This window comes from Lissotriton helveticus, chromosome 4_1, assembly GCF_964261635.1.
Source record: "Lissotriton helveticus chromosome 4_1, aLisHel1.1, whole genome shotgun sequence".
Taxonomy (NCBI): Eukaryota; Metazoa; Chordata; class Amphibia; order Caudata; family Salamandridae; genus Lissotriton; species Lissotriton helveticus.
The window spans coordinates 1,451,893,449-1,451,919,891 of record NC_136063.1 but is presented as its reverse complement, the minus strand read 5'-3'; the positions used below and the strand labels follow the sequence as shown (position 1 = coordinate 1,451,919,891).

Genomic DNA, 26,443 nt, shown 5'->3' with positions numbered 1-26,443 from the left:
GTCAGTGGGCTGCGTTCTTGCTTACAGACATACGAATTACTTGGTTGAAACCCAGCAAGACTAACCTGGCACTCCATTCTTCAGTAGTTGATAAAATAATAGCCATGAATATTTAACAATAACACCTATTTTTTAGTTTTTGCCTGCACTCTAAAATGACCCATTTTTTATTCCAGTCCAATAGTGCACTATTCGAGGCGAATGGTAAAGGCTCAGCTTGAATTTGGCACTGCGTCACAAGCCTCTCACTAGTAGATTCACAGGTTTGATCCAGTCTTCTGCATGGGGTTTTTGTTCCACATTAATTCTATCTGGTGGTCTTAGAGGTTGCACCAAGTGTTTTGTTGTTTGTAATTCCCTCTCGGCCCATTAAGGTAGGAGTACTGTAAGAAATCACGAGGCTGTACAGTACTGGGGCTGGCACATCTTTCTTTACTTCCTTGAAGGGCGTCCATTCCCCAGTATTCCAAGCAAAAAAGATAAGGCAACCCCCCCCCCCCCCACATAACAAAAAAAAGGCCACTTGACACAGTCACTAGCGATATGGGAATTTGTAGAAGATCCCAGGGGTCAATGCCCAGATCATCTACAGTGTGTACAACAAATCTCACCAAACACTGAAATATAAAAAAACTACCAAAGAAATGGCAAAACCAATCTCCTACATTTGACTGGAGCACCGCTTTCCATTTCAAAATCTTGACTCAAACTGAAGGAACATTACTTTCTTGTAAACCTCGATCACCATAAAAGGAGTCTTCATGACTTGATGAAGGATCCTAAATGCACCATTATAGAGAACAAAGGAAGGCGGGGAAGGGTTTATCATGTATTCAATCACGATTCATATACCAGAGAAGTCGAATTCCAAGTACGGAAACTTTTTTCCCATCATGGGATCATCATGAATATTAATTTTTTTATAACTTCTTTTTATTGATTACAGTTTACCCACAATAGAGGCACATGGTAAACGCCCATTTGCAGCATTACAATGACATGGAATTCATCAGGCCAATTGGAACCAATGATATTTATGAGCACTGAATAAAATAGACACATATAATAACGAGAGCAAAGAAGTAAGATACAGACACTGCACAAAGCATTTTCTGACAACATTGTTACAAATCTAAACATCACCTCCATTGCTAGAATCTAGTCCTAAAAATGATGTGCAAACCTACATGACTGTCATATATGTATTATTAACAGGAACAATGATTTTGCGTGTTTGGAATTATCTGGAATTTTAACTAAAGAGTTCGAATAGCTTTCTGACACTTAGTGAATATACAATCCATCTTGCTTTGGATTACTTTGTAGGTAGAAATCCTGTGCTATTATCCCTATTGATGATAAACTGCTGCTTGATCATTTTGGCATCTTTTGTCTTAAAGCTACTCTGACATCTAATGTATGAGTCCTCTCTGCTGGCTTTGACTGGTTCAGAAAGAAAGTGGAAGTAATAATTGTCTGGTTCAATTTCAAACCTGAAAGCACCTTTGTGAGAATGTACAAGTGTGTGCTAGTGGAGGCTGATGTGGTGTAAAACTGCGCACAGAGCATGGGAAAGCAGTGCCTTACCCTTTTTACCTTCATGACTGATTTTTTTCTACTGAGGATGTCACATTCTAGGACAGATGCCGCATGAGCACTTTTGCAGAGTTTCAAATATAGGGATAGTCCATCAACTTTGACAGACCAATGTTATACGACTACAGAGGTATTCTTTCTTCAGTCCTTCTTAAAATCCCCAATAACTGGGATAGTAAAGAAATACTTTTGAGACAGGCATTTTCTGTGAGTAGTAATAACCAGTAAATGCACTTATAGCCAAAGGGAAAAACCTAGTTAAGTGAACAAGATAATGCAATATTGTCTCTTCCTGAAATGTTCTCGGATCTACATTCTTGTTCGGATACAAATTGAAGAACATTCTATTTGAAATCATAGGAATTCCCTAGAAAAGCTGTAGACCTGCACTGGCAGCCATGGCAGCTCCCACTGTGTATTGTGGCCAAAGGCTCATTTCCCCTCTTACTTCTACATCCTTGGCAGTACACCACACCACACTTTTCATCACAATCTTGTATATTTCATCAGAGTACTCCTAACCTGACAAAGCACACCTAAATTTGTCCTTCTATAACTTCGGTAGCTAGATGAGTGCTCCAGCCGAGTAAGAGTCAGGGCCAGGATGTGGGGACTCTGGTTGCTTCTCTGTTTGCCAGGCCATGTTCCTTGCTCACAATCAGATTCTCTGCTGGGTGAGATGTGGCATAGCTTATAGAACAGTTTCCAAAGTCCACTAAATACCCACAGTGGAACATCGACCAGCCCACCACATGGGTCCTTAGGCTGAAAGTCACACCCTAGTACTGCCCATACCTGCATTGCTGCTGATAAGAGAAGGAGGGGGAGAGATGAGATGAATGAAGCAGACAATGATAACAAGCAGATAAGTGAGAGGAACCACAGACCGTTATTAACTGATGTTTTCCATACAAGGTGAAAGAAAGAGTAATTTTAAATAGACCAAAAACAGCCCACTTTATGGAAATAGCAGATACAAGAGGCAAAGCAGGGACTATAAATGAAGGTTTCAATCTGAAAAATGGGCATGCTGTTTTTGAAGGAACAGAACCCTAACTTGATTCCCTGAAGCACTCTGGGTGCTCTAGAAGCACCTTCATGAGCAGCAGTGTATGAGAAGTGATGGAGATGCAAGAGACTCCAGATGGCAACAGACAGGATAGATGTCTCACTATGGTTTTGAGGAGATATCCCCACACTGCGGCATATAAAAAACCTCTTCCTCTAAATGATATACTTTTGAGGCTGTAGCGTCTAGAACTCTGTTTCTAGGATATTTATCTTATCAATTGGACTAGACGTTGACTTGCTGAAGTTGGGGGTATATACTTTTCTGAACGTCTAAAAGAACCTTTTTGAGGTAGCTGATTTGAAGCAGTCAGTCATTCGAATAGAGGGGTATATATTTATATAAGTTTTATATAGCGCTTGCTAGACCCGAACGTGTCAGAGCGCTTCACAAGATCGTGACAGAATACAGTAAAACAGTCACGCAATTAACATATGAGGCGAGAGTTCAATAGATATTGGTATACATCAGAGGTGATATTAGAGTACCCAACAACTAGAGACACAATTCGAGAGGATCTCATATGCAGCAGATATAAATGTGTGTCTCATGAAATAGACTTCTTCCACTGCCAAAAACAGGACCATTGTATGTAATGTTTGCTTCTTACCTCAGCAGTCAGGCGCCTCCTGATGGAAGGTGAAAATAAGTGTTTTGAAGGCACAGGCAGCACACTGAATATCCTCCCTTAAATGAAGGAAAAACCTCCACAGGGAAAGCACCCTGAATATTTCCATGTTGCCCAACTCGTTTGCTGTTTTCAAGCCCGAAAGGGATTCGAACTCTGCTTTAGGACATTATTTGCCACCAGGAAATAGCAGGAGTAGATTACCTTGCAGTTATAATCTGTTGGTATGCTTTGATAGTTATTTTATCCTGCTGCAGAGAACTGTCCCTGGTGAGTAGGTTTGTAGCATCTTTGTGGGGGAATCTGTGAAAGTCTGCTCTTTAATCTGAAAACATACTCATTTTGTGCAACAGTAAGCACTGACTTGTCTCTTGTGATTTCTTGCCACTGCCGGAGATAGCTGAAAACGTTTCCTCCCTTCTGAATGCATTTGCAAGAGATGAGGAAGCATGAATCACTGTTTTAATTATGGGTTATTCTGTGCCATTCCTAAGGGCTGAGGTCCCACCTCTTTCTCATTTCAGATACTTCTGCTTCTGAAAGCAGGACTTTAGTATTGGTTACAGCTGTTGCTTCATCTAGAAGGGGACCTGAACCCACTGTCTTGTAAAGACGTTGAAAGAACACCTGAAAAAAGGGAATTCTCCACACTCCGACTTCACCCAGGACAGGGGATGCTACACACACCGTCTGCACCCAGACCAGCACATCATCATTATATGAAGCAAAGAGCAAAAAACCCAGGAAAAGCAAATCTAGAATTTTTATTTGCACATCTTGCTTGTAACATCCAGTCGATAAAAGCACCAAAGAGGCAGCCCAAGAAAATATCCGCTTGTGGTAAAATACATAATCTCTTTGGTTGTGTCTATTAACTGGACATCCAATATTCCTCACTGACCATCTTCAACAGATTTTCATATCACTCCTCTCCCTGGAAGATACTTAGAAATCTGTTCCGATGGAAAGCATGTGTAAACCTTTTTCATCTGTCAGAGAAGAGGGCAAGCAATCAAGGTTTTCTTTGTCATAGGAGAGATAATCACTCTCCTAGAGGACAGTCCTATTACAAAAAGAGAGTCAAAAGGTATATATTTGTAATTCTCTCCATACACCACTTTCCAGAAGCAAGCGCTGAAAATGGTACCATGGTTGGCTGCAGTAGACCTAGCACCATAGGCACCAAAAATGTAGAGGATTTCAGTAGGCTAAATATTTAAATTGTTATTTCGACACTGAACATCACATGGAAAATCTTGAAAGCACAGTGTGAGGTAGTGTACAATAATAGGGAGTCAAACAAGGATGACAAAAAAAGTCAAAATCCTGTGTGAGGTCATTCTGATGAGGCACAGGTCAGAAAGCTTCTTGGTCCGGCTATTTTGTCTGAGATCACAGCTTTTCACTCTTGAATGTAGTATTCCTGAACCCTGCACAACCTTCCTGTTTTCTGAATGCTTTGTGCAGGCCAGCCAAGAAGACTTGGGATCTGGGATGGCCAGGACATCTAGAAGCATGGGACTTGAGACAATAGTAGATGGGCAATACTGTGTCTTCTCTTGCACAAGCTGTTAGTTTTTATAATGACAGTGGACTGTGTTTGGGAGACTGAGCCTCTGGGGAATTTTGGTCTTCTTTTCAAAGACCGTAATGAAGTGTTTACATCAAAGATGGCACTAATTTATTTCCTGAGTACACATCTCTCAACATCAAGATAGATCTCATTATGGAGGCAATAGATCCTTTTTGAGGACCTATTTGGGATGTCAAAGTATCGCCTTGGTCAGGAGAGGAAAAGATTCTTCATGTAAATTTCAGAGCTGAGCCGCCATAATCTCTGATGGAGTTGATGGATACCTCATACATACACCCAGCTCAGCTCTATGCATCATTCCCTCCCTTTCCTCTAGCCTCATACACAAACTTTTGCAGCATGTGTGAGAAAGTTGGCCTGGTATATGCTGTCCACTAATTAAAGTGGGCACCTTTCACCAGTCCAAACGACACTTATGATGTATGAGGTCAAAGATAACCTTTAGAAAGCTATCCTAGTGGTAGCTGTGGAGAGCAGCCTTCAGGCTTAATCTTGAAGGAATGTAAAGCAGCTTGTTTTACCAGAGTATCACCTTTAGTATTAACTAAATGAAAGGAGAACCACACAGTAGTTATAAAAATATATATTTATTTATAGAACACTCTCTAGTATACTCTACACGAGGACACAACACATAGCACACAATACTTTATCAAAGAAACAATCATAAGTAGTACAATACACAGTGGGTTCCAAGGGGAGACCAAACCATATACTAAAATAGTGGTATAAGAACTACGACTTAGATAGAGACAGAGCCTATAGCATGTAGAATCGCTGTGACCCCAAGGAACCACCCAAGGTGAGTACACAGGGACCCCACGGAGGGCAGGTGCAGTGTGGAAACATGACTGGGAGCTCCGTACAACTCTATGGGAAAGTTGTGGTTGGAATTTTACAGTTTAAGGTGAACTTTGAGGAAATCCTTTGGAACTTAAGAGGTTGGAGAGCCACTCCACCCGTGGAGACCGGAGTACCCGAGTTACCTGTCCCAGGGAAGCCACGTGTATAGACCTGAAGAGGTGTCAGAAACCGCTGTCGTTCTTAATGTGAGTTGCAAAGAAGTGCTGTTGACGTGAAGGTGAAGAGTGTCCATAGGAATCCAAGGATGGATTCGTGATGGGAGGAACCTGAAAGCAGAGGGGACAGAGTCTGGGTCACTTCAGAGTGACCCGTGGCTAGGGAGACGAATGCCCACCGATGTTGGGAGCTTCAGGTGCGAAGAAGGGATGCTCGACTCTGCAGCCACGAGGACCAGGAGACATCGAGGATGACCAGGAGACCAATGCGAGCTGTCCTATGAAGGATGTCGAATGCTGAAGGGTCAGTGTCCGGCTGGAGCACCAACAAGCCTTGGCAACAGCAACCCACGCAGGAAGGTCAAGCAGGTTATGGTGTGTACCAAACAAGGTCCAGGGGACTCACCAAGCAATGGGGAGTCCGGGCACGTCCGGAGCAACCAGGAAAATCCAATGGAATTCAAGATGATCCTCAGGAGGATCCACAGGCCGAATGACCAGGAGTTGCAAGGGGACCTCGTGCAAGATCACAAAGTACCAGGCAATGGAGCACCCGGTGCCAGGAGGCCGGAGTTCTTTGGTGGAAATACTGCTCGGGGTCAGGACTACACAGAGTCCAATGCACAAGCTCGGGAATCGCCAAAAAGCATATGCACTTGCAAATAGACGAGGTGCACAGGGGTTCGGGTTATGCAGTCCCCACGAGGGATACTGGCGTCAAAGTTGCTGAGAGGGCAGATAGACCTCAGGGACCTTTGAAACCCACCTCCTGTGTTGCTGGAGCCTTCGGAGTCAGCAAAAGCTCAGGATTAGCAGACCGGTCAGTTGCGTTACGGTGCCAGCGAATGCAGGGGAGTGAGTCATTCACCCCAAGGGAGATTCTTTAGTTGTCCTTAGTGCACCACAGGTCCTGCACGGAGCCTGTTTGGAGCAAGGGCACAGACAAAGCTTTGGACAGAGAGTGGGACGAAGTTGGGCCCAGTTGAAGTCCAGCGAAGTCCAGAGTGCCCAGACAGTCGAAGGTTAGTGGTTTCCTGTTGCAGAATCTTGTCCACGTAAAATCAAAAGTCTTGCAGCCAGGTAAGCCCTTTTTTATTCACTATAGAGGGTTGGGCAGATTCAGGGGACCCTCCTAGGGGAGGGTCAGGACAGAGGGGGGTTACTCCCATGTCCTTTGTCCAGTTTCGCGCCAGAGCAGGAGCCAACGGCACCCAGAACTGGTTTGAGCTGGACTATGCACATGGACACCAAATGTACCCCCAGTGCAGACTTGTTGGCACTCTCCAAGTGCACCCACCCAGCCCCAATACACTAAATCCTGTCTGGGAGGTGGTCACACCTCCCTGTGACAGGATGCCTAATGTGCTGCCTTCCTCTGCTCAAGCTTGGCGCAGCAGCAGGAGGGCAGAAATGTGTCTCTGGTCTGCAGCATCCATTTTGTGCTGACCGGGTTAAGAAGGCTGGCACCGGATAGACCAGTGACCCCACGAAGCATGCTTCAGAAGGGTGGAATCATTCCAGTGTGGAGGTATGAGTCGAAGGTGGTTGAAACCAAACACAACATGTTTTGTTTCAGCCGTTTGAGGTAGCATTTACAGCGAGGTTATAATGCACCTCTACCTATATGTCTAGCTGAGTCACAGACAACCCGGGAGAATGGTCTCCGAAGGCTGCAGAGGGGCTCTGCCCATGCAGGGGCATTCTCTCACCTATCACCCAGCACCCTGCCTCCAGGATTGTTAAGGCCTGCTATAGGGGTTAGATTAGATTAGATTAGATAGATTAGATTAGATTTAGATTTATAGAGCGCATGGCTGCCCTGGAGCGTCCCAGCGCTGAAATTGACCTGAACATAGTGAACTAAAAAGGGACGGAATTAGGAAGTAGTAGGGAAGAGAAAGGTTTTGAGTGCTTTTCTGAATTTAAGGTGAACGGGTTCCATCCGGAGGTCTCTAGGAAGGGCGTTCCATTTGTTTGATGCATTCAGCGAGAACCGGCGGCCTCCCGTACGTGCCTTCCTCACTCTTGGGATGATGGCCAAATTTTCCCTATCTGAGCGGAGGGCCCTGGCCGACTTGTAGGGGCGAATCAGTCCTCTCAAGGCCGGGGGGCCTTTGCCCTGCAGAGTTTTGTGGGCGATGCAGAGTGACTTAAAAGTGATCCGCTCTTGGATAGGGAGCCAGTGAAGGGCTTTTAACAGTGGTTTGGCTGATGCCCGTCACAGTGCCCCCATAAGCAACCTGGCTGCTGCATTCTGGGCTCGCTGGAGAGTATTAATAGTGGCCCGGTGAGCAGCGAGGAAGAGGGCATTGCCATAATCCAGTTTAGACAGAATCAAGCCCTGGATTAACAGCTTTCTGGATTGAAAAGGAAGGAGGGGGAGAACCTTCCGGGCTGCTCGTAACAGACAGAAGCAGCCTCCTGCAACCTTCTGCGCATGGGTCTTGAAGGTTAGTTGGGGTTCGAACCAGATCCCCAAGCTCTTAATTTGCTCCTTGGGGGAAGGAAGGTCGCCCATACAGGGGGGCCACAGCTCAGGGGGCAGGGAGGTGAGTTGATTGCCTAAGAACATGATCTCTGTCTTAGTTCCATTCAATTTGAGTTTTGAGCTAGACATCCAGGAAGAAATGGCTGTAAGGCACTCCGGGAGGTCGGCCGGGCGGCCCCCTTGTTGTGACAGCGAGACGACGAGCTGAGTGTCGTCAGCGTAGCTGATGGATTTAATCCCAAATGGGGCTACTACCTTCTCTAACGGGGCCATGTAGACATTAAACAGTGTGGGGCTGAGGGAGGAGCCCTGCGGCACCCCACACTGGAGGGGGGTGGAACTGGACATGGACCCATTTTCCCAAATCCTGAAGGATCGCTCTTCCAGGAAGGACTGCAGCCATCTAAGGGCTGATCCTGTAATGCCCAGCATGGACAGGCGATGGGCCAGAACTGCATGATCTACGGTATCGAATGCAGTGCTTAGATCCAGGAGGATCAGGGCAACCGATCCCCCTGAATCCAAGATGCATCTTACCTCTTCAGTCACCGCCAAGAGGGAGTCACTTAGGAGATGGTTAGACTCCAGGAACTCTGAGATCTGCCTATTCACCTCTTTTTCGGCCACTTTGCTCAATCCAGGTAAAAGAGAGATTGGCCGAAAGTTGGCCAGATCGGAGGTGTCTAGTCCCGGTTTCTTAAGGAGCGTTTTGACTCTGGCCTGCTTCCAATTTGGGGGCACTATGCCCGTAGATAGTGACATATTAAGTAGCTCGGTGGCTGCAGGGGCGATGGTATTCATGATTTGTTTTAGGATGTGCATCGGGATTGGGTCAGAGGGAGAACCACTTTTTATGTTGGATAAGATGTTACAGAAGTCTTCCCTGGAAATGCAGCTAAATGCCTCAAACTGAGGGCAGGAAGGGGCAGAGGAAGGAGCCTCGATGGACCCTGTAGCGGAGGATTGAGGGAGGCTGTCAAGGATTTTCCGTATTTTAGCATCGAAAAATTCAGCTAACTGATTGCATTTTAATACAGGGTCGTTATGAACCAGAGTTGGAGCCGGGACTTTGAGGAGCTGGTTGACAATTTTAAATGTTTCTCTGGCAGAGTTGGCCGACAGTCTAATTTTTTCCTCAAAATAGACAGCTTTAGAATTTTGCCATGCCAGTTTGTAGAGTCTTAGGGCGACTTTATATGCGGTTTTGTTAGTGGGTGCCCAGTCTTTCCGCCACGCGCGCTCCGCTCTTTTACAATCTTTTCTAAGTTCTCTTAGTTCGGGCGAGAACCAGGGGGATTTAAAAATATTGCTCTTTTTAGTACTAGGTTTAAGAGGCAGAACCGAGTCCAAGGACTTAATAAGCCAGTCGTGAAAGTTTATATCTCCTTGTAGGACATCAGATTCTGCAGGAGGTGTCGATTGTTCTAGAGCCATTGTCAGGTTCTCTACTGATAGCCTTGGCCACGGCCTTTGGAGTATGCGGGGACAGGATGCCTTGGTTTTTTCAGTATAGAACTCCCAAGAGAATGGTACTACGAAATGGTCAGACCATAGTAAGGGCAGTGGGGGTTTGGCTACAAGCTGGGGGATGTTGGAAAAGATCGGATCCAACAAATGGCCTTTGTTGTGGGTGACTTCCTTGCTTGCCAGCTCAAGGTCAAAGGAGTTAAGGTTGGTGATCAACTCCACAGCTAAGTTGTTCTTGGGGTCGTCGAAATGTAGATTCAAATCACCCAAGATCAGGAAATTAGGGGCCTGGGCGGCTGCTGATAAGGTAGTTTACATATGTTTTAAGTGTAGTGACCTATAGATATAGTGAACCTATATTTAAAGTAAGTGGTGCAAGCACCAGCTTACATACGTTGCAGTCGCAGACCTGTAGTTCCATTTTGCATGGCCTCTCATGGGTGGCATAATACATGCTTCAGCCCATGGGAATCCTCTGGGGTACCTATGCCCTGGCTACATGGGTACCATATACTAGGCACTTATAAGGGTACCCCAGAATCCAATCTGGAGTGTACAATAGTACATGCATAGCAAGGAGAAAGCAGCTAAACTGGGGTCCTGATTAGCAGGATCCCAGCCAGACTAGTCAAAACAGTGCAACCTCAAGCAAAACCATAAGAAGCAGATCCTACTTTCCTACAGCATGGACACAGCTTCCAACAGAAAACATGTCTGGAAGAAAGAGCATAAAGTCCAACACATTCTTAAATGACTCCTCATATTACCTGTAAACGCTAGGATGGTGACGACATACAGCATAAGAATGGAAGATAGACATGAGTCATGAGGTAAAAACCGGAAAAACATTTTCTTAAATTTCAGAGGTGAAGAAGATTTAAAACAATGCTGAATAACAAAGAACGACTATTTAAAAGTCTAACTGACTGTGTAGTGAACTGTGAACTGCAAAGTAGTTTTGGCTGCTTGGAAGTGTTAGTTCTATGTTTTCAGTTATTGTTACATGCCTCGTTCTTCATTTTTATCTTCAATTGTAGTAAAGGCATTTACAGTGGCGTGCTTTTAAAATAGTATATGAACTGGATATTTAAAAAAAAAATGGAAGCATGATAAATTACTTAAGATATGTAGACATTTCTCACAACTGAAAAAGTGCTCTGGAACTATGGATATTGGCAGAGATATTTACTACAAAATAGTATTTGTGAAACGTCTGTGGTAGAGTGCTTATACTGATCATGGCGGGCCTTTAGTAATGTCACAGAGCATTTCATTACAACACTCAAATTGAAACATTGTCATCAAAACAGTTGTACAGTCAATTCCAGATCACAAATTGCTAAGAAATGAGTGCCACTCACCTTTCTGTTCCTTAATATAGCCTTCTTTACAGGTGTGCATTAGCTGAAGAATCCACTTGTGCTGAGCACTGATGCACTGCCAGGCTGGGTCTCCAACTCCATGCAGATCTGAAAGGTATCTGTAAAAGCACAAAACAAAGATCAACAGGAATCATCCATATTATAAAGATCCTAAATCAGATCTAAAGTGACGGAATGTTCCAATACACATAAACAAATTGTAGTTAGAAGTATTAGCATTAGATATAAATAATTTGACTTTCGGAGCTGCAAGTACTTGCTCAGAAACATGTTGCATTAGAAATGTATGCCACACAGATTTCTACTTTATATTTCGGATTTCTATATAGTTTCCTGGAAGATCTTACAGTATTTGTTTCATTCTGAGCGTGGCGTCTTGGTAAAGAACATGAATTAATAGATTACCCACATTACAAAAGTCAACAAGTATAACAGTCGACACATGTTTCTGTAAATCAAGCTTCAGGATTAAATTTATAAGACCAAATATATACTAACATTTGAAATTAATGGATTAAATTAAATTAATCACAAAATGGTCTTTATTTTCCTAAACCAAGAATTGACAAAGACAGTAGCACTCACCTTTAAAGGTGATTACCACCCAAGCTACTGGCCTTGCCAATGCTTGTTTCTACAGGCAATATTAAAAGTGAAATGAATATTGCTAATGGTGTGTCATGGCACCTGCGCACAGCAGCAGTCTTGGAATGATCATTCTTTATGAGAAAAATCATTCCCGGATGGTCCCCCGGTGCGTCATGATGTATGTAAACATATGCGTTGCCATCTTTAAAAATGTTTTTTCTTAAGAGAAAAATCATTCCAAGATGAAAGCTAGTATGATACCACAAGTGCCTGCTACAGTCGATTAATGCTGCCTTAAGACTTTGCTTTGTGCCAATTAGTTTGTTACATCACTCAGTGGGCTGCTACATGGATCTCTATAGAGAACAGCAACTTCTTGGTCAATTTCAAGATAGTATCTTACCTCTTTTGCTACAGCATTAATGCCAGCCAGTCAGGAGCTTACTTTCTCGAGCTGAACAGTATTTCTTTGCTTTTTATTAGTAGCTATCTTGTATGATAATCTTGAGGTTACCATGGAGATACCAGTGCTCGATGGGCCATCCTGTCAGCGCCTATTTAGAGGTGTTGCGCCTGAGGAAGGTCAGAGGCAAGAACATCTGCACATGAATACTAAGAGAGACTGACACAGAGAGACAGAGAGAGAGAGAGACTGATAGAGAGACTGACTGACTGACAGAGAGACTGACTGACAGAGAGAGACTGACTGACAGACTGACTGACAGAGAGAGAATGACAGAGAGAGTGACTGATAGAGAGAGAGTAACTGACAGAGAGAGAGAGAGAGACTGACAAACTAGGAGAGAGGGACTGACTGAGAGAGACTGACTGAGAAAGACTAAGAGAGACTGACATAGAGAGTGACCGATAGAGAGAGAGTAACTGACTGACAGAGAGACTGACAGACTAGCTGATGACTAAGAGAGACTGACTGACAGAGAGATTGACTGACTGACAGAGAGACTTACTGACTGACAGAGAGAGAGAAAGAGACTGACTAACTGACTGACTGACTGACAAAGAGAGAGAGAGAGAGAGAGAGAGAGAGAGAGAGAGAGAGAGAGAGAGAGAGAGAGAGAGAGAGAGAGAGAGAGAGAGAGAGAGAGAGAGAGAGAGAGACTGACTTGCTGGGAGAGACAGAGACAGAGAGACTGGCCTCAGCAGTTATGGAGTTTGCTCCAGGAATAAAAAGTAAACCCTTGGGAGTCCTCTTGACTTTATGCAGTTTTTGGTCTATGCATTTCCGCCATTGCGTTTGCAAGACATTGCAGGCTATTGCGGGGCTAAGGATGGGCCAAAAGTAACCCTGTGACGGAATTGTGGTAAAGTGTGAATGAAGCTATGCAATGCTTGTTAAGATTGCATTGTCTACTTTTTTAAACAAGGTTGATTTTTTTTACTCTAGTCCCACCCCCCACTGACCCCACCCCTACCAGCCACAAACTGCACTGTCATTTTGGCCCCCGACAGAAAGTTTGTGAGTACCCATGCTGTAACGTTTCCCCTGCCCCTGACCCCATCTAACAAGTGTGGGGGGTGCTGACCCCTTACACTCGCTCAGTAGGCAATCATAATCAAAATTCCTTGGTGAGTGAGAGAAGGGAAAACTAAAACAGAGTCCTACACTTATAGCAAAAGAATAATTACTTTATCAGGTTATTCATTGTGCTCGAGCACTAAAATATTAAATAGAAAAGAAAAATATTCTTTCTACGTGTGTGTTCGTGTCAGAGAAAAATGTCGGCAACAATGAATGTTTTTTAATTTCTGTTAAGAAAAAACATTGGAAAGAAACAAGCATGGGCACGGCCAACAACTCTGCATTAAACACCAAGCCTACTCGCTTTGGGACGACTTGTTTTGTGCGGTATGAGCAAACACTCTATGTTGTGTGTGCTTTGTGGATATCACAACTGTTACGGTTATTGTATGTGTAGCAATGAAAAGAGGTTGTAGTATGGGTGGGGTGAAAGAAAAACCTTAATGGGAATATTGTGTTTTCACACTCCCTTAACCACGGACTGTGTGTGATTCTCCCCTCTAGTAAACAAAAGAGAACACTACAAGTGCAGTAGTTGGATGACTAGCCTACCTCTCACATCACAACATGAGTGGTTACCTTATATAACGCTTCTGGTCGTGCAACGTGGATGGAGTCTCAAGCAACTTATCCAGCAGACGCTGTCTTAACGCTTCGATCCGGGTTTCAACTTCCGCATAAACTGACAAAGAGAGAAAAGAGGTGTCTTTTTTGTGTGTCAATTTTATTGTAAACAAAATACAACACGAGGAAGCAAACTAATCAAACACGCAGGGTTTTCCATGTATGCTGCATTCAGAAATAGACATTTAAATGGAGGTATCAAACAGTCATCTGTAACACATCACTGTCTAATGCAAAGAAAATTTACAATTCGGATTATGGACACTATTTTATTAATTAATATTTAATTTCTTAAGTTGTGCCACTGTTTCATAGCCATTTCAGAGCAGATATGTAGACTTGGATCAGAAAAACAAAGAAAATGAGAGCATGGAACTTTTAAGGTGCATAAGCAATGCAGAAATGAACGATGTGTAGAACCCAGTCCAAGCTGAAAGGGAGAGAATTTAATGGGGGAGAAGCCCTGGTAATGACTAGGTTTAAGCCTGAAACACTTCTACTAACTCCCTTCCTTACTTTACTTCAGGTTTCCTTTGTCCTCGGTTGCATGAAAATAGATTGCTGCATCTGAATAACAATTTTTCGAAATGATTGATAGAGTGACTTGGAAAATTACGTTTTTATTATGTGGGGTAAAACCTTAGCTAGTTTTTTTTATGAATTATGTCATGTGTTCAATGAGCAGTATTTTTGAATGTATTAGTTTCCACATATTTATATTATAAACTTATGTAAGCAACACAATAAAATTATCGAAATGCACAATGATTTTATCACTAATATGACTGGAAGCAGAGCAGCTCTACGGTACTGAAAGTTTCTTGAGGTAGTATTTATTAGGTTAAGGGCAGTAACATGAAAGTATCAAAAGTATTCAGCCTTCAAAAGATAGCTTAGTCTACAATCCTCTCCTCCCTTTCAGCCTGCACTGCTTTGTTAATGTTCACACTGCTCATTGGGTTATCGGGAGAGTGCATCAAATGACAACCAGGGGATACTGGGCCTCGACCATGGGAGTTGAGGTTACTTACCTCCGATGTCCCTGGGTTAATCGTTCTAAAGAGTGTCTACAAACTGGGCCAAGTACAAACCCTCTCAGGACTGGACTCTCAGTGGTGGTGACAGCACGTATTCACAGGTTTTTCCTGGGGGGTAGTGTGGGGTTGTTTGCTCAAGCAGCTCAGCACTCAACAAACACATCAGGATAAGTCTTTCTCCAACCAAGTGAATGACTTTCAAGAATACATAAAGGTATGGACACAATGAGATTTTAGTGTCCTGGCGCAAGAGTATTTTGGAGCCTCTCCCTGCTCTAAGCCGCCCGCAGTCTCCTCCTTTTGTTCAGGTGGATCACTCCACTGGGCAAGCACAGCAAGATGAGGGCACTTGCAAATTACCTCCAACACTCTTGAAATAGCACTCAAACTTTGCCTTTAGTCACTGTTCCTCATCAAAGAAGTCTAGGAGTTTGGAAATTAGGCTGGCCTCTCAGAGGCTACCCTGCTCTTCCTAAACTCAGCCACTCCCTTTCTCACGGAGCTGAGAATGAGAAGGCAGATCTTCTAAGCTTCCTTTACAGTGGCTTCTGCTCCAGGTTGTCGATGGTTGTGCGGGGGAGGGCTGGGTCATGGTTCAGTCATACGTTGAGCAATGGTTCGGTCACGCTGCCGTTTCACTAGTCGGGCACAGCGTCTCAGATCATGTCACAGGTGTACACTTTGGGTGCAGCTGCTCAGGCCACACTGGCTTGTCACAATTTAGGCACAGTGACTCAGGTCATGTGGCAGTTTTATATTTTGGGTGCAGTAAAAACACACAAAAGGGAGTGCCTCAAGAATACACCAATTATATTGTAGAGTTTTTTTGTTTTGTTTCTTCTCTCCCTCTTTCATGACGTACATTTAGTTCAATGGTCGGATAATGCAACATGCCACCACCGTCGCAGGCCTTTTTTTGTTGTATTATCCGGTCTGAGCTTACCGAACCCAATGGGTTGTGGATATTAAGCTATGATATTTATAAATGGTCACATAATATTTCCCCACAATAATAAAGGAGCAGTACTAGTGTTTCAAGAATTTCTTGGAGAACTGATCCATTTTACACTTTGACTTCAATGTGAGATTACTATAAAGAAATACATTAAACCTGATGAAGTTCTCTCGGAGGACGAAACGTGTTGGCCAGGTTGTTTCTTTGATGTATTGAAGGATAATAAAGAGAATTGTTTTGAGATTTCATACCACGGCTCCCATGTTATTTTGATATTGAAGAAGAGTACATTGATATTTACACCATTGAACTATGTGTACTTCATGAAAGGAGGAGAGAAGAAACAAAAAGAACAAACTGTACAATACAACTGTTGGTTACTTGAGGCACTCCCTTTTGTGTGTTTTTTTCTGGTTTAATATATTTCTGGTTTTGAAGTAGTCTGACAATTAGAGGTTAAGTGCAGACCACTATTACCTTGTGGAACTAGCACCTGTACAGCTGTCTTTAGCCAGAACTACTCTTGCTTTGGGATTCATTTGGTTGCAGTGCTCACACACGCCACCTCTTCATATCTTGAGGACAATGACTTTGGCTCTGCCACAATTTCATGCTTCAGGCATAACAGCTTGGGACACTTTGCACTTCCCGATTCTTGAGTGGAATTTCATTGTAAAATCTAGGGTCTGCTAACACGCAGGCACATAGATCGTTCTCTGTAGTCCTCCACTTCTGCTAACCCACCGCATAAAGGTGATGCTGTACCTCCCTCCTCCTGAATGGTCACTCGTGCTGCAAGGTTGGTAGGCTCCTCCCTTCACTAAGGCTGGTTCTAGGCGTCAGGTAAGGTGATCAGCTTTATGAAGTAAGCAGTATACTCAGGTGATTTCCCTTCACTTATGAGATGCTGGATTTCAGACACTAGCTCTGGTTGCACAGCAGTGCTGAGTGCTCTGCGTAGCATCCTTTCCAAAGTGAACTTATAAATGAACCTACAAGTGGGTCCCATTTTAATATAGGTAAAGCAGAAAAAGGATGTGGATCTACAGTCTGCACTCTTAGTGCCAGAACCAGTTTAGGATGATTCTCATTTCAAGTGTCTTCTCTAGGCTGCTCTAAAGACAGCCTTTCTGTAGGGTGATGCTCTTCAGAGCAGAGAAATCTCCAGTCAGGATCACCCAAAACCGAGGCACAAAGAAGCAAGAGGCTTCAGACCCTGGCTGTCATCAGCCAACTGAACGAGTGTTATCAGGTTAGGACAAAACACTGGGCCTCAGCTACAGGATCCTCTTCACCTCCCACCCTTCACTCCAACCATCTACCAAATGGCAGTGCTTCAGCAACAGTAATCAGTAGCTCCTTGCTCAGCCAAAGGCTACATGAATTACAAAAGGGGCATTATCTTTTCTCAGTTGTCTAGGTCTTTTGCCTACAGCTTCAGAAATGTCAGCAATGCACTTTCACTGTCTGGAAAAATAACCTCATCCCCATCTTGTGCAGCAAGTCAGGCTTTGGGCATCCAAAAAAGATTACTGAGATCTCCATTACTCTGGCTCAGTAAGACAATCCATGCATGTACCACATAGCCCCATGCACAAGCATGCTCAACATACACTTGGGATGTTAGCATAAGGATACAGGTTAGCACACAGAAGCAGAACTCTGAGTGGGCTAGTACACCTCCACTCCAGTGACACAGATTAAAAGGTCTATTCACAAATATGGATTCACAAAACATAGAACACCGCCACCACAGATTCAAGAACTAAACTCCAGACAAAGAGAGTAGAGGGTGCACCCCCCGCCCAGGTCACAGGGCAGATCCAAGACCTCCCTCCTGCCAAGGGACATGCCTATGCCTAAGCACACAAGCTAGATTAGTGTGAGGCTAGGCCCAAAATCAAAAACCATGATAGCAGATACAAGCAATTGCACACTGAGGGCAATGCATCTAAGTATATTCAGAAAATGCGGGGTTTATGGAAGTAACATAACCAATACTTTAACGTCAATGCCATCATAGGATGTCAATGATGTCTTATGACCTTTGACCCTCTAAAAAGTGCACAGAAACATAATAACGTATTGGTTACTAACACAAATAAATGTCTATTTTAGGTACCAACTGCATAATAAAACAAATGCTTACACACTACGCCAAGGAAACATAATGTATTACTGTTGATTTGAAGTGGAGGATATAATGTGAAAAAATTTAGAACACTAGGAACTAAAATTCTTTCTACCAAAAACGATTGTACCATAATTGTAGGAACGTGCCCCTTTTTGACATGGCCACCCCCACATTTGGCCAGGTGCATGGTGTGATTTTCACTGGAAGTGCACTGGGTTCTTGCTAACCAGGTCTCCAGTGCCAGATCTACTTCCCAAAAACTGTACAATTGTTTCTCCAAATGACAATACTTTTAGCCCCCTCTGTAAGCCCTAGTAAATGGCACCCCTGGTATTTAGGGCCTGGGGCACTAAAGAGGGTCCCCAAGGGCTGCAGCAGAAATTGTGCCACACTAAGGGACCCCCTCAACAAACACATGCAAGGATGCCACTGCAGGTTGTGTGTATTGGTGCAGACAAAAGTGAGAACGCGACATGACACAGGTGCCATGTCTCCTACCACTGCATGTAATGTTTGCAAGTCAGACCTACAGCTAGCCTTACAGGCATAATACAGGGTGCTTCATTTTAAATGTGAGGGCATACCTGCATGAGCAGAGGTGCCCCTCTGCTGGTCAGTTCCATTACTGCCAGTGCAAGTGACCAGGGAAGCCATTTAAACCATGTACTTGACACTGGTAAAAACGAATTCTCAAGCTACATGATGGCTTCCCCGAAGATAGGAATGTTTCTTATCAAACATCTCGTATCGATAAACCCACACTTGATGCCAGTGTTGGGTTTATGAATACATGCACTCAGAGGGCACCTTAGAGGTACCCCCTGAAAACGTACCAGCTTCTGGTGTTGTTCCGGACTGATCTCTGCTAGCCTGCAACCCGAGACACTGTTTTGACTTCCCGGGGTGAGGGCCTTGTGCTCTCAGGAGACCCAGACCAAAAGCCTGTCCGGGAAGAGGGTGTCACACCCCCTCTCACAGGATGACCTTATCAACCTTCCTAGGTTGACAAGCTTCATAGAGCTGCTGCCTTTGAAATGTGAATCTGGCTCCCCTCACAGGAGGAAGCTTACCCCTTTGTTCGGAGGCTCTTTGGCACCTGGAAAGGCGAGAAAATTAGCTAGTCAGGTAGACGTGCCACCCCCAGGCTATAACTAACCCTAAGGTGGGCTAAGCAGATGTGGACATGACTTTTTATAAATAGCCATCTTTGTGATTACATACTTAGGAATTCTGGTACAGGGTTATTCCCATGTCCCACAGGAAGTGGTCATATAGGGCGCGTAATGACCCCAAGAGTCAGTAAAGCATTGGCTACTACCCCACACGCCCCTAACGCACCTAAATCCAGTACTTAGGGGAGCCCCTGACACTAGAGAAACAGATTCTAATGACCTGAAGAAGACGGACGTAAACAGTCGCACTGCAAGAACAGAAGACCCAGCAACTGACTTGGAACCAACCCTGCCAGCCTGCCTGCTTTCTTCAACAATTGCGCCAAAGGTTGACTTGTCCTGCAGCTGCTGAGTCCCCAAAGTCCAGCAGACCTGCCGCAGTTCTGCCAAATTAACACTACAATCTTGACGCTGAGACTCACAACAGCAACTAAGGCTGAACACGGTGATTTTTTAAAAAGGAAGCTACGTTTTTTAATATTGTTAAAGCTATGTTCCATGTACCTCGAGGCTGATTACTGGAATTGAGGTGGGAATTGGGGTTATTTTTAAAACTGGGAACCAACGCTAGAGGTAACCTGTCACTCACTTACCTGCACACTGCACCAAGCCCACAGCTCTCCCCAGTCACCCCGGTCCATCACGGCAAGTGCCGATTGTACGGAGGGTGCGGCGGGGACCGAAGAAAAGCACACTTCCGGTGCAGGGGCATTTCCAGCTGAGTGGTCTAGTCGCTCAGGCCACTTTACAGAGCCCTACTTAAACCGTGATTAAATGGACGCGCGCGGGCCCAGGGCAAGGACCCCTGCGCAAAATATGTCTAGCATACACAGGAAGGTTTATAGCAGTTCACAATTGAGGGTACTACAGACAAAGCCGACTTGCGCAATCCTCAATCCCAAGAAGTTAAACACTGCATTAGCTGCTCGCTACAGCTTTGTTACACGCTATGTAGTTCAGCAGCTCAACACGGTGAGCAGGCGGGGCTCACCACAAGTAAACAGATAAAGGCAGCGCTAATAAATACTAGGTCCCTGGTGAAACATAACACGGAAGTAGCCAATTTGATAGACACGTACGATCTAGACCTGTTATTCATAACAGAAACATGGGCAGATAAATCCTCAGAAATAGACCTGGCATTGGCAGTGCCGGCGGGTTACTCTATCCTTCGCGCAGACAGAATTGGTAAACGGGGAGGAAGGCTGGCCATTTATCAGCAAAGAGGTATTTCAGGTAAGGGGTTTGGAGGGATTGAACTCCGGAGTGTGAAACCCTACCATTTAAAATCCGTATTACCGAAAACTACACATTCAATGGTCTTTTGCTGTATAGGCCTCCAAAGGCTAATGCCCCTTTGTCACAATTGCTGGGCCCTGTCCTGGAGTCCAGTTTAACCGGGGCAGATTACACGATTTTGGGGGATTTTAATATCCACCTGGAAAAAGTGGATGACAGCAACACAGTATTTATCACAGAGGCCATGACCAGCTGTGGCATGACCCAACTGGTACGACAAGGAACTCATTCCGCGGGTCACACCTTGGACGGGATCTTCTCCTCTAATGCTAACATTAGCATCTGGGAGGTGATGCCGGTCCCTTGGTCAGATCACAAAGTGGTTAATTTCATCCTGACTGTTGACCTCGCAAAAATAGTCAGGGTCCAGCGGGGGGAGGAACCACTCGTACCAGGACTGGGATAAGATCGATATTGCCGAATTGCAAGCACAGTTTGGCGCCACTATATCCGGCTTAGATCATGACTGCGATGTAGCCACAACCCAAGTAGAGAATTGGATCAAATCAGCAGTTCTCACGGTGGCTCCTATTAAAATTAAAAATCGACACACCTTCCTCGGAGGCCCGGTCTGGAGGGGACAACATACCAGATTCAAATGGAGGAAAGTCAATTGACTAGGAAATGGTGGCATTGGGCTCGGTGTCGTGGGCCTTGAGAAGGCTCCAGGTCTATGCTAGGAATGACAAGGGGCTCGTCGTCAAGTAGCGCCAATGGCCTACTTGACCTTAGCAGGTGCCGGACTGAATGGAGCCAGGGTAGGTGGTGATACCCTTGGCTGCATCTTTTCAGATCCAGGAATGGATCCTGAGGGCCCGGCTGATGAGGAGGGCAAAGCAGCTGGCAGCAATCCAGCTCTTACTCCACTCACTTTTCATGGTGCCTGAAGGCATGCCAGAGGGAGTCAGGCCCAAAAAATGGCAGCCATGGCATCCTAAAATTCCCGTAACTGGGCCGACATTGCCCCAGCGGAAGGAAACTCCAAGTAGTGCTGGGTGCGCTCGGATGACGGTTCGCAGGTGGAGTGTGGGAGCAGGGTCTACTAGGGTCAGCCCAAGAACGCTTCGACATCTTCTTCTTGGACTTATCTCAACTCAGCAAGAAGGTCTTGGATCTCGAAGATGACAGTCCGCGGGAATGATTCCTTGTCTGGCCACAAGAGTGTCCATGGGAACGAGATGAGGAATGACGCGGAGCCGCCTTCTGCTGTGCCACCAGGAGCTTCAGAGCCCACTCGCAGATCGCCTTCGGTTGCATGGGCTTGCACTTGTGCAGGCCTTGGGGTCGTTCCCTGTCTCTAGGCACCAGCAACACCACACTAGGTGGGGATCCAACATCTGATAGTGACAATCCACACAAGGCTTGAAACCAGAGGGTTTAGCAGACTGGGAACAAGTTCAACAAGCATTGGCATAGCCAATAGGTTTCGCCTGTGAGGCGTTATAAGTGTTTTGACAGAGCTATGGGCTTTGTTAAAGGTTTTAAGTGGACGAGTGTCAGTCTTTAACTGAAGCTCCTAAGTAAAGTTGTACAGACAAAACAAACAGCGCACCCATCCAAGCCCTGCCCAAAAACAAATGCTGTAATATGCTTACAAACATGCAACGCAAGCCAACATTCCTAGAATAAGATCGTCCGCCGCACCGCGTGAAATCATGACTTCTAACTATCTCCCTGTTGTGTAGACAGCTTTGCAGGAAAAAGCGCACCAGTGTGAGCAGCAGAGCGCATCAATGAGGCGCTCACGGCTGACGCAACTCAACTCGGATTCTACGAAACGGCGCACAAGCTTTAACTTGCACAACTACATACAACTAGGCCCACGCCTGCTCGGTAAGCGACTACACGCCCTGTCATTACTTTCTTACGGGATACATTCCAACATTATTTGAGAGCACTAACTATGAAGGGAGATTCCTATTGTCATTTTTAGAAGATAAAAAAGCCATGTTTTGACCAAATAGTTGAATCGGTTCTTTCTCTCAATATGTGTAAGAAGTTACATTCCATTTTGCACCCCCTCGGCAGCTAGAACAGGAACTGCCCTCCACTAAGTAAATGAATTAAAGTAAACACTGAGTTTTCTGGTAGAAATTGCTTTCACAGTTTTAAAAACAGCAATGAATTGGTAGGGAATGACTAACATGTTGGATAATAAAACAAAGAAGCAGGTTATTAGACTGATGAATACTGGTAAAACCAGGCGAACACCTAGGTCATTTATTACACGAATAAAGAAAACACTTACTTCTGAAATTCTGCTAGTCATATAGTATAAGATTGCTTGTGGTTTTTTCGCCATTCATAAACACAAGACTTCATATATTTCTATCCAGTAGGAAACGCCCCACAAAACTATCCCCAACATTTTCGCCTTCTAGTTACCTAAATTGGTGAAATTATCATTTTCCAGAACCAGCACAAACATCCTACAGCCATATAACTTTTAAAACAAATTCAGTGAGATTTTAGAGGCGGAGCGACGCAGGAAAAAACACACGAATGCGGCATTGACAAAACACACTGCTGCCCAGGGTACAAACAACCATTTATACTCAAGGAATCCTGTTCCAGCGTAGATGACGGGTCAGAAAACTGAGGGTCTGGGGAACTTACAGTAACAGCTGGCTTTTCAATAATGCAAAAAGTTCACTCATGCTAGTTTCGCAACAATTTTTTTTTATTACTTTCAAAATGTTCAACCCGATACGCAGGAAAATAAACAGGTTATACAAAAGATGCCCTGAAAACTGTTACTACATTCAAAGAAAATAATCCCAGTAAGAATTCTACTGATGGCAAATGAAATGCACATTACTTTTGCAAATAAATGTTGCAGCATCTTACAGTATGCAGCTTCAGGCACAGTTGCCTCGAGCAGAAAGCAGAGCATAGCCGAGCTATAGAAAGAGACACTCTCCTTCACTAAGAGGAGCCGATGAGAAGGGTCTGTGGGAAGCCCCCAGGCTGCCAGAGAATGGTTCCATTGTTAACAAGCGCTGTTTACAGAAAACAGTGCACAGCCGCGGCCACAAAGTGAATGCGAGGCAAAGCCTTTGAAATCCCAAAAAAACCAGATGGCACACAGCACGCCCCTGCTCGTAACCGCAAGCCGTAGCCCGTGGGCGGATACATGCAAACGCCTTTGCCCAATTGCATGATGTCTTTTTTAGAAAGACACACACAAAGACCAGTGAAAATAATGCACAAAAAAAAAAATCACACGCACAAGCGCGTGGAAAGCTCAGAGCGATTGCAAGAAGTCGTTTTCCTAGAGCAGAGTATGCGTGCTGCGCTAGGCTCTACCTAAAAAGAAATGTCAACAAAAAGTCCAAAAAGTTGACCTAAAAGTGGGCGAAGTAGTTCTCCGGATCTGTGCTGTTGGTGTGGAAAGAAAGGTATCGATGTCAGCGCACCGGGATAGTGCTCATGAAGGCACAGTAACGTCACTTCCGATGCGGATCGCGTCAACGTGGAGTCGATCTGCACTACCTACCGGCATGCAGAGGTACTAATCAAAATGTTATGGGTCTAGTCTGATGCATGAGGGATATTCTAAGGTGAGGAATCTGTGGTTAGAAGTCTCTATCAGATACACTATACTGTCCTCTCACAAGTCCAGCAATTGTCAATATCTGACTTAATGGGAATCTTTTATCACAAATATAACTGGATACAATTCTTACCTTTCTTAAATACCTGCACCTCAGTCTTCCCAAAGAGTGACTTGGCTTTTTCATAGTCATTAATGACCACGTCGTAATCCCCCTTTAAATGAAAAAAGGTTTCAGGTTAGAATGGGTAACATACTGGTTTTCCCATATTCTAATTTTCACTGCATAAACATTAATAATGACATTCTAAAATAACTGGTTGCTGAAGAGGAAGCTATCTGTGCCTAGAGCCCCATCTTTAACATCCTGGACACCTACATCATGACTTGCTATGATCTGTTACAACACTGTCCTTGCCAGAAAGTAGCCTCACCACGCCTGGCGTGTAAATGTGCTCTTTTGGGGTCCTGGGAGTATATACTTATTCAACAGTGGTATACTGGCTATCATTGAGACCTCTGTATACATTGATGACTTTAGACTCTTGCCTGCTTGTTCAATGATTCTTGGTGCATGCTCATCGTTCTTCGGGCCGCTCTATATTACTCAGTGTCAAGAGACTGGAGTCCCACTTGCAGAAGGGTTAGTCTTTGCTTGTGCGTTTCCTGTTTATGCACCATACTCTTTTCATCACTGGTGAGCCTTTACTTAGAAGGCCTTGCTGGTGCTTTGTGGCTGGTATGGCCCCAGTACTTGCCAACCAACAGACACCTAATGCCACAGAAGCTTCACTTATAGGAGGCTCACTTCTATGGACGCTGGGGCACTGCCCTCTCAATCTTCTTCTCTGATTTCTTCCACTATACTAAAAGTAAACAATAAACTGTTATTCACTAATACTATAATAAACAAATGCAAACCCTTGTTGAAAGTGAGGGTCAAGCAGGCTAAGGCATGAACATCTGTGTGACAGCTAACATGCGCATGAAGGCACCTGCCATCAGACAGATTGTTCAGGTCTGGCAAAATTACAGCCCAAGTCTCAAGGGCCTCCTTTGCCTCTCAGAGCCTTTTTCATGATGACACATGGCAGGTAGCCCTGGGCTCTTTGGGATTCAGCTCTGCCGTGTCAGGGGTACATCCCATTCAGCCTCTGATTTCACTTCTCCCCAATTCATGCGACAATTTAGGAAAGGGTGAGTGTAAAAGCGAGAGGCTGTTCTGCAGATAGCTGAAAGCTGGAGCCTGCACACAAAAGCTGAAAGCTGGACACAACGTCACATGCTCAGGCTCCAGCTTTCAGTGTTTGGTGGGAATATTAGGAAGGGCATTGAGAGTCTGCATGGAGGATCCACGGAGCACTGGCCGCTAAAGAACTGCGGGGCCAGTGCATGCAGCTAGGGGATAAGTAGAAAAATGGTCATGAATGCTGTGTGTGTGTAGGGGAGTGAGAGCTTGTATTTCTGTGTGTTTGAGACATAGGCACTGATAGAAGGGCTGCTGCAGCACCACCCAAAATAACCATGTAGGAGTTCAGAGAGTGAATGAGCAAAATAAATGCCTTTAAATGTTGCCACATTCGAGGTGAGTTCAAAGATAGAGGTCAAATGTCAGACTATATTTTCTAACAAAGTGCTGCTTATTCTGTTGATATGGAGGTTGTTATTTGCTTTTCTTTTTTAGACTGCAAGTGTGGAGGATTTAGTAAAGTTAACTATCTGACAATCTTGCTGTGGGTATGGCGAGTGTGAAAGGAAAGGCTATGGCCAGGCTGTCTATTTTTTAACACACATTTAAATATCTGTAAATGAACTGTACACATATTTCAAAATATACCAGCAGTTGGGACAGCACAAATAAAGCAGATTGTTTGGGGTAATTCTGAAATGTGATTGAAACAAAGATTTTAATAGGAGCAAAACAAATCAAGACAATTTACTTGGTGATATAAAAATGATAAATATTCGTGGAAACACCATTTCCACACACTATTGTTTGTGCCCTACAGAGTTTTATCAGTAAAATTGCATGTGTATGCAAACCTAGTGACAATTTCAATAGAACATGTGCAGTCTATAAATGACAGTGCACTCCCACATCATGCTTTAGTAATGTATTGGTGACAGTGTCCTCCAAAATGCACCACCAATCACATGCCACTCCCATACCATTCTCCTGCACACTTGGTATGGCTCATCTGCCACACTTGGTGTTAGTGTGACGCTTGGATTTTTCACAATCCATATGACTTCAGCAATGTAACATTGATGGCAGTTTATATCAATAAGTTTGAGAGT

The 26,443-nt window shown here is 44.4% G+C and overlaps 1 protein-coding gene across 3 annotated transcripts in view; it reads right to left on the bottom strand.

The window, feature by feature from the left end:
- Positions 1 to 26,443, bottom strand: part of EXOC2 (exocyst complex component 2) — a 948,514-nt gene that overhangs the window by 547,919 nt on the left and 374,152 nt on the right. For all 3 annotated transcript variants that reach the window (XM_078688027.1, XM_078688028.1, XM_078688025.1), the window contains 3 exons: positions 24,279 to 24,360; positions 13,951 to 14,053; positions 11,223 to 11,341 (listed from right to left, as the gene is read on the bottom strand). In XM_078688027.1, the coding sequence (XP_078544153.1) occupies positions 11,223 to 11,341; positions 13,951 to 14,053; positions 24,279 to 24,360 (304 nt within the window). The remainder of the gene's footprint in view (positions 1 to 11,222; positions 11,342 to 13,950; positions 14,054 to 24,278; positions 24,361 to 26,443) is intronic.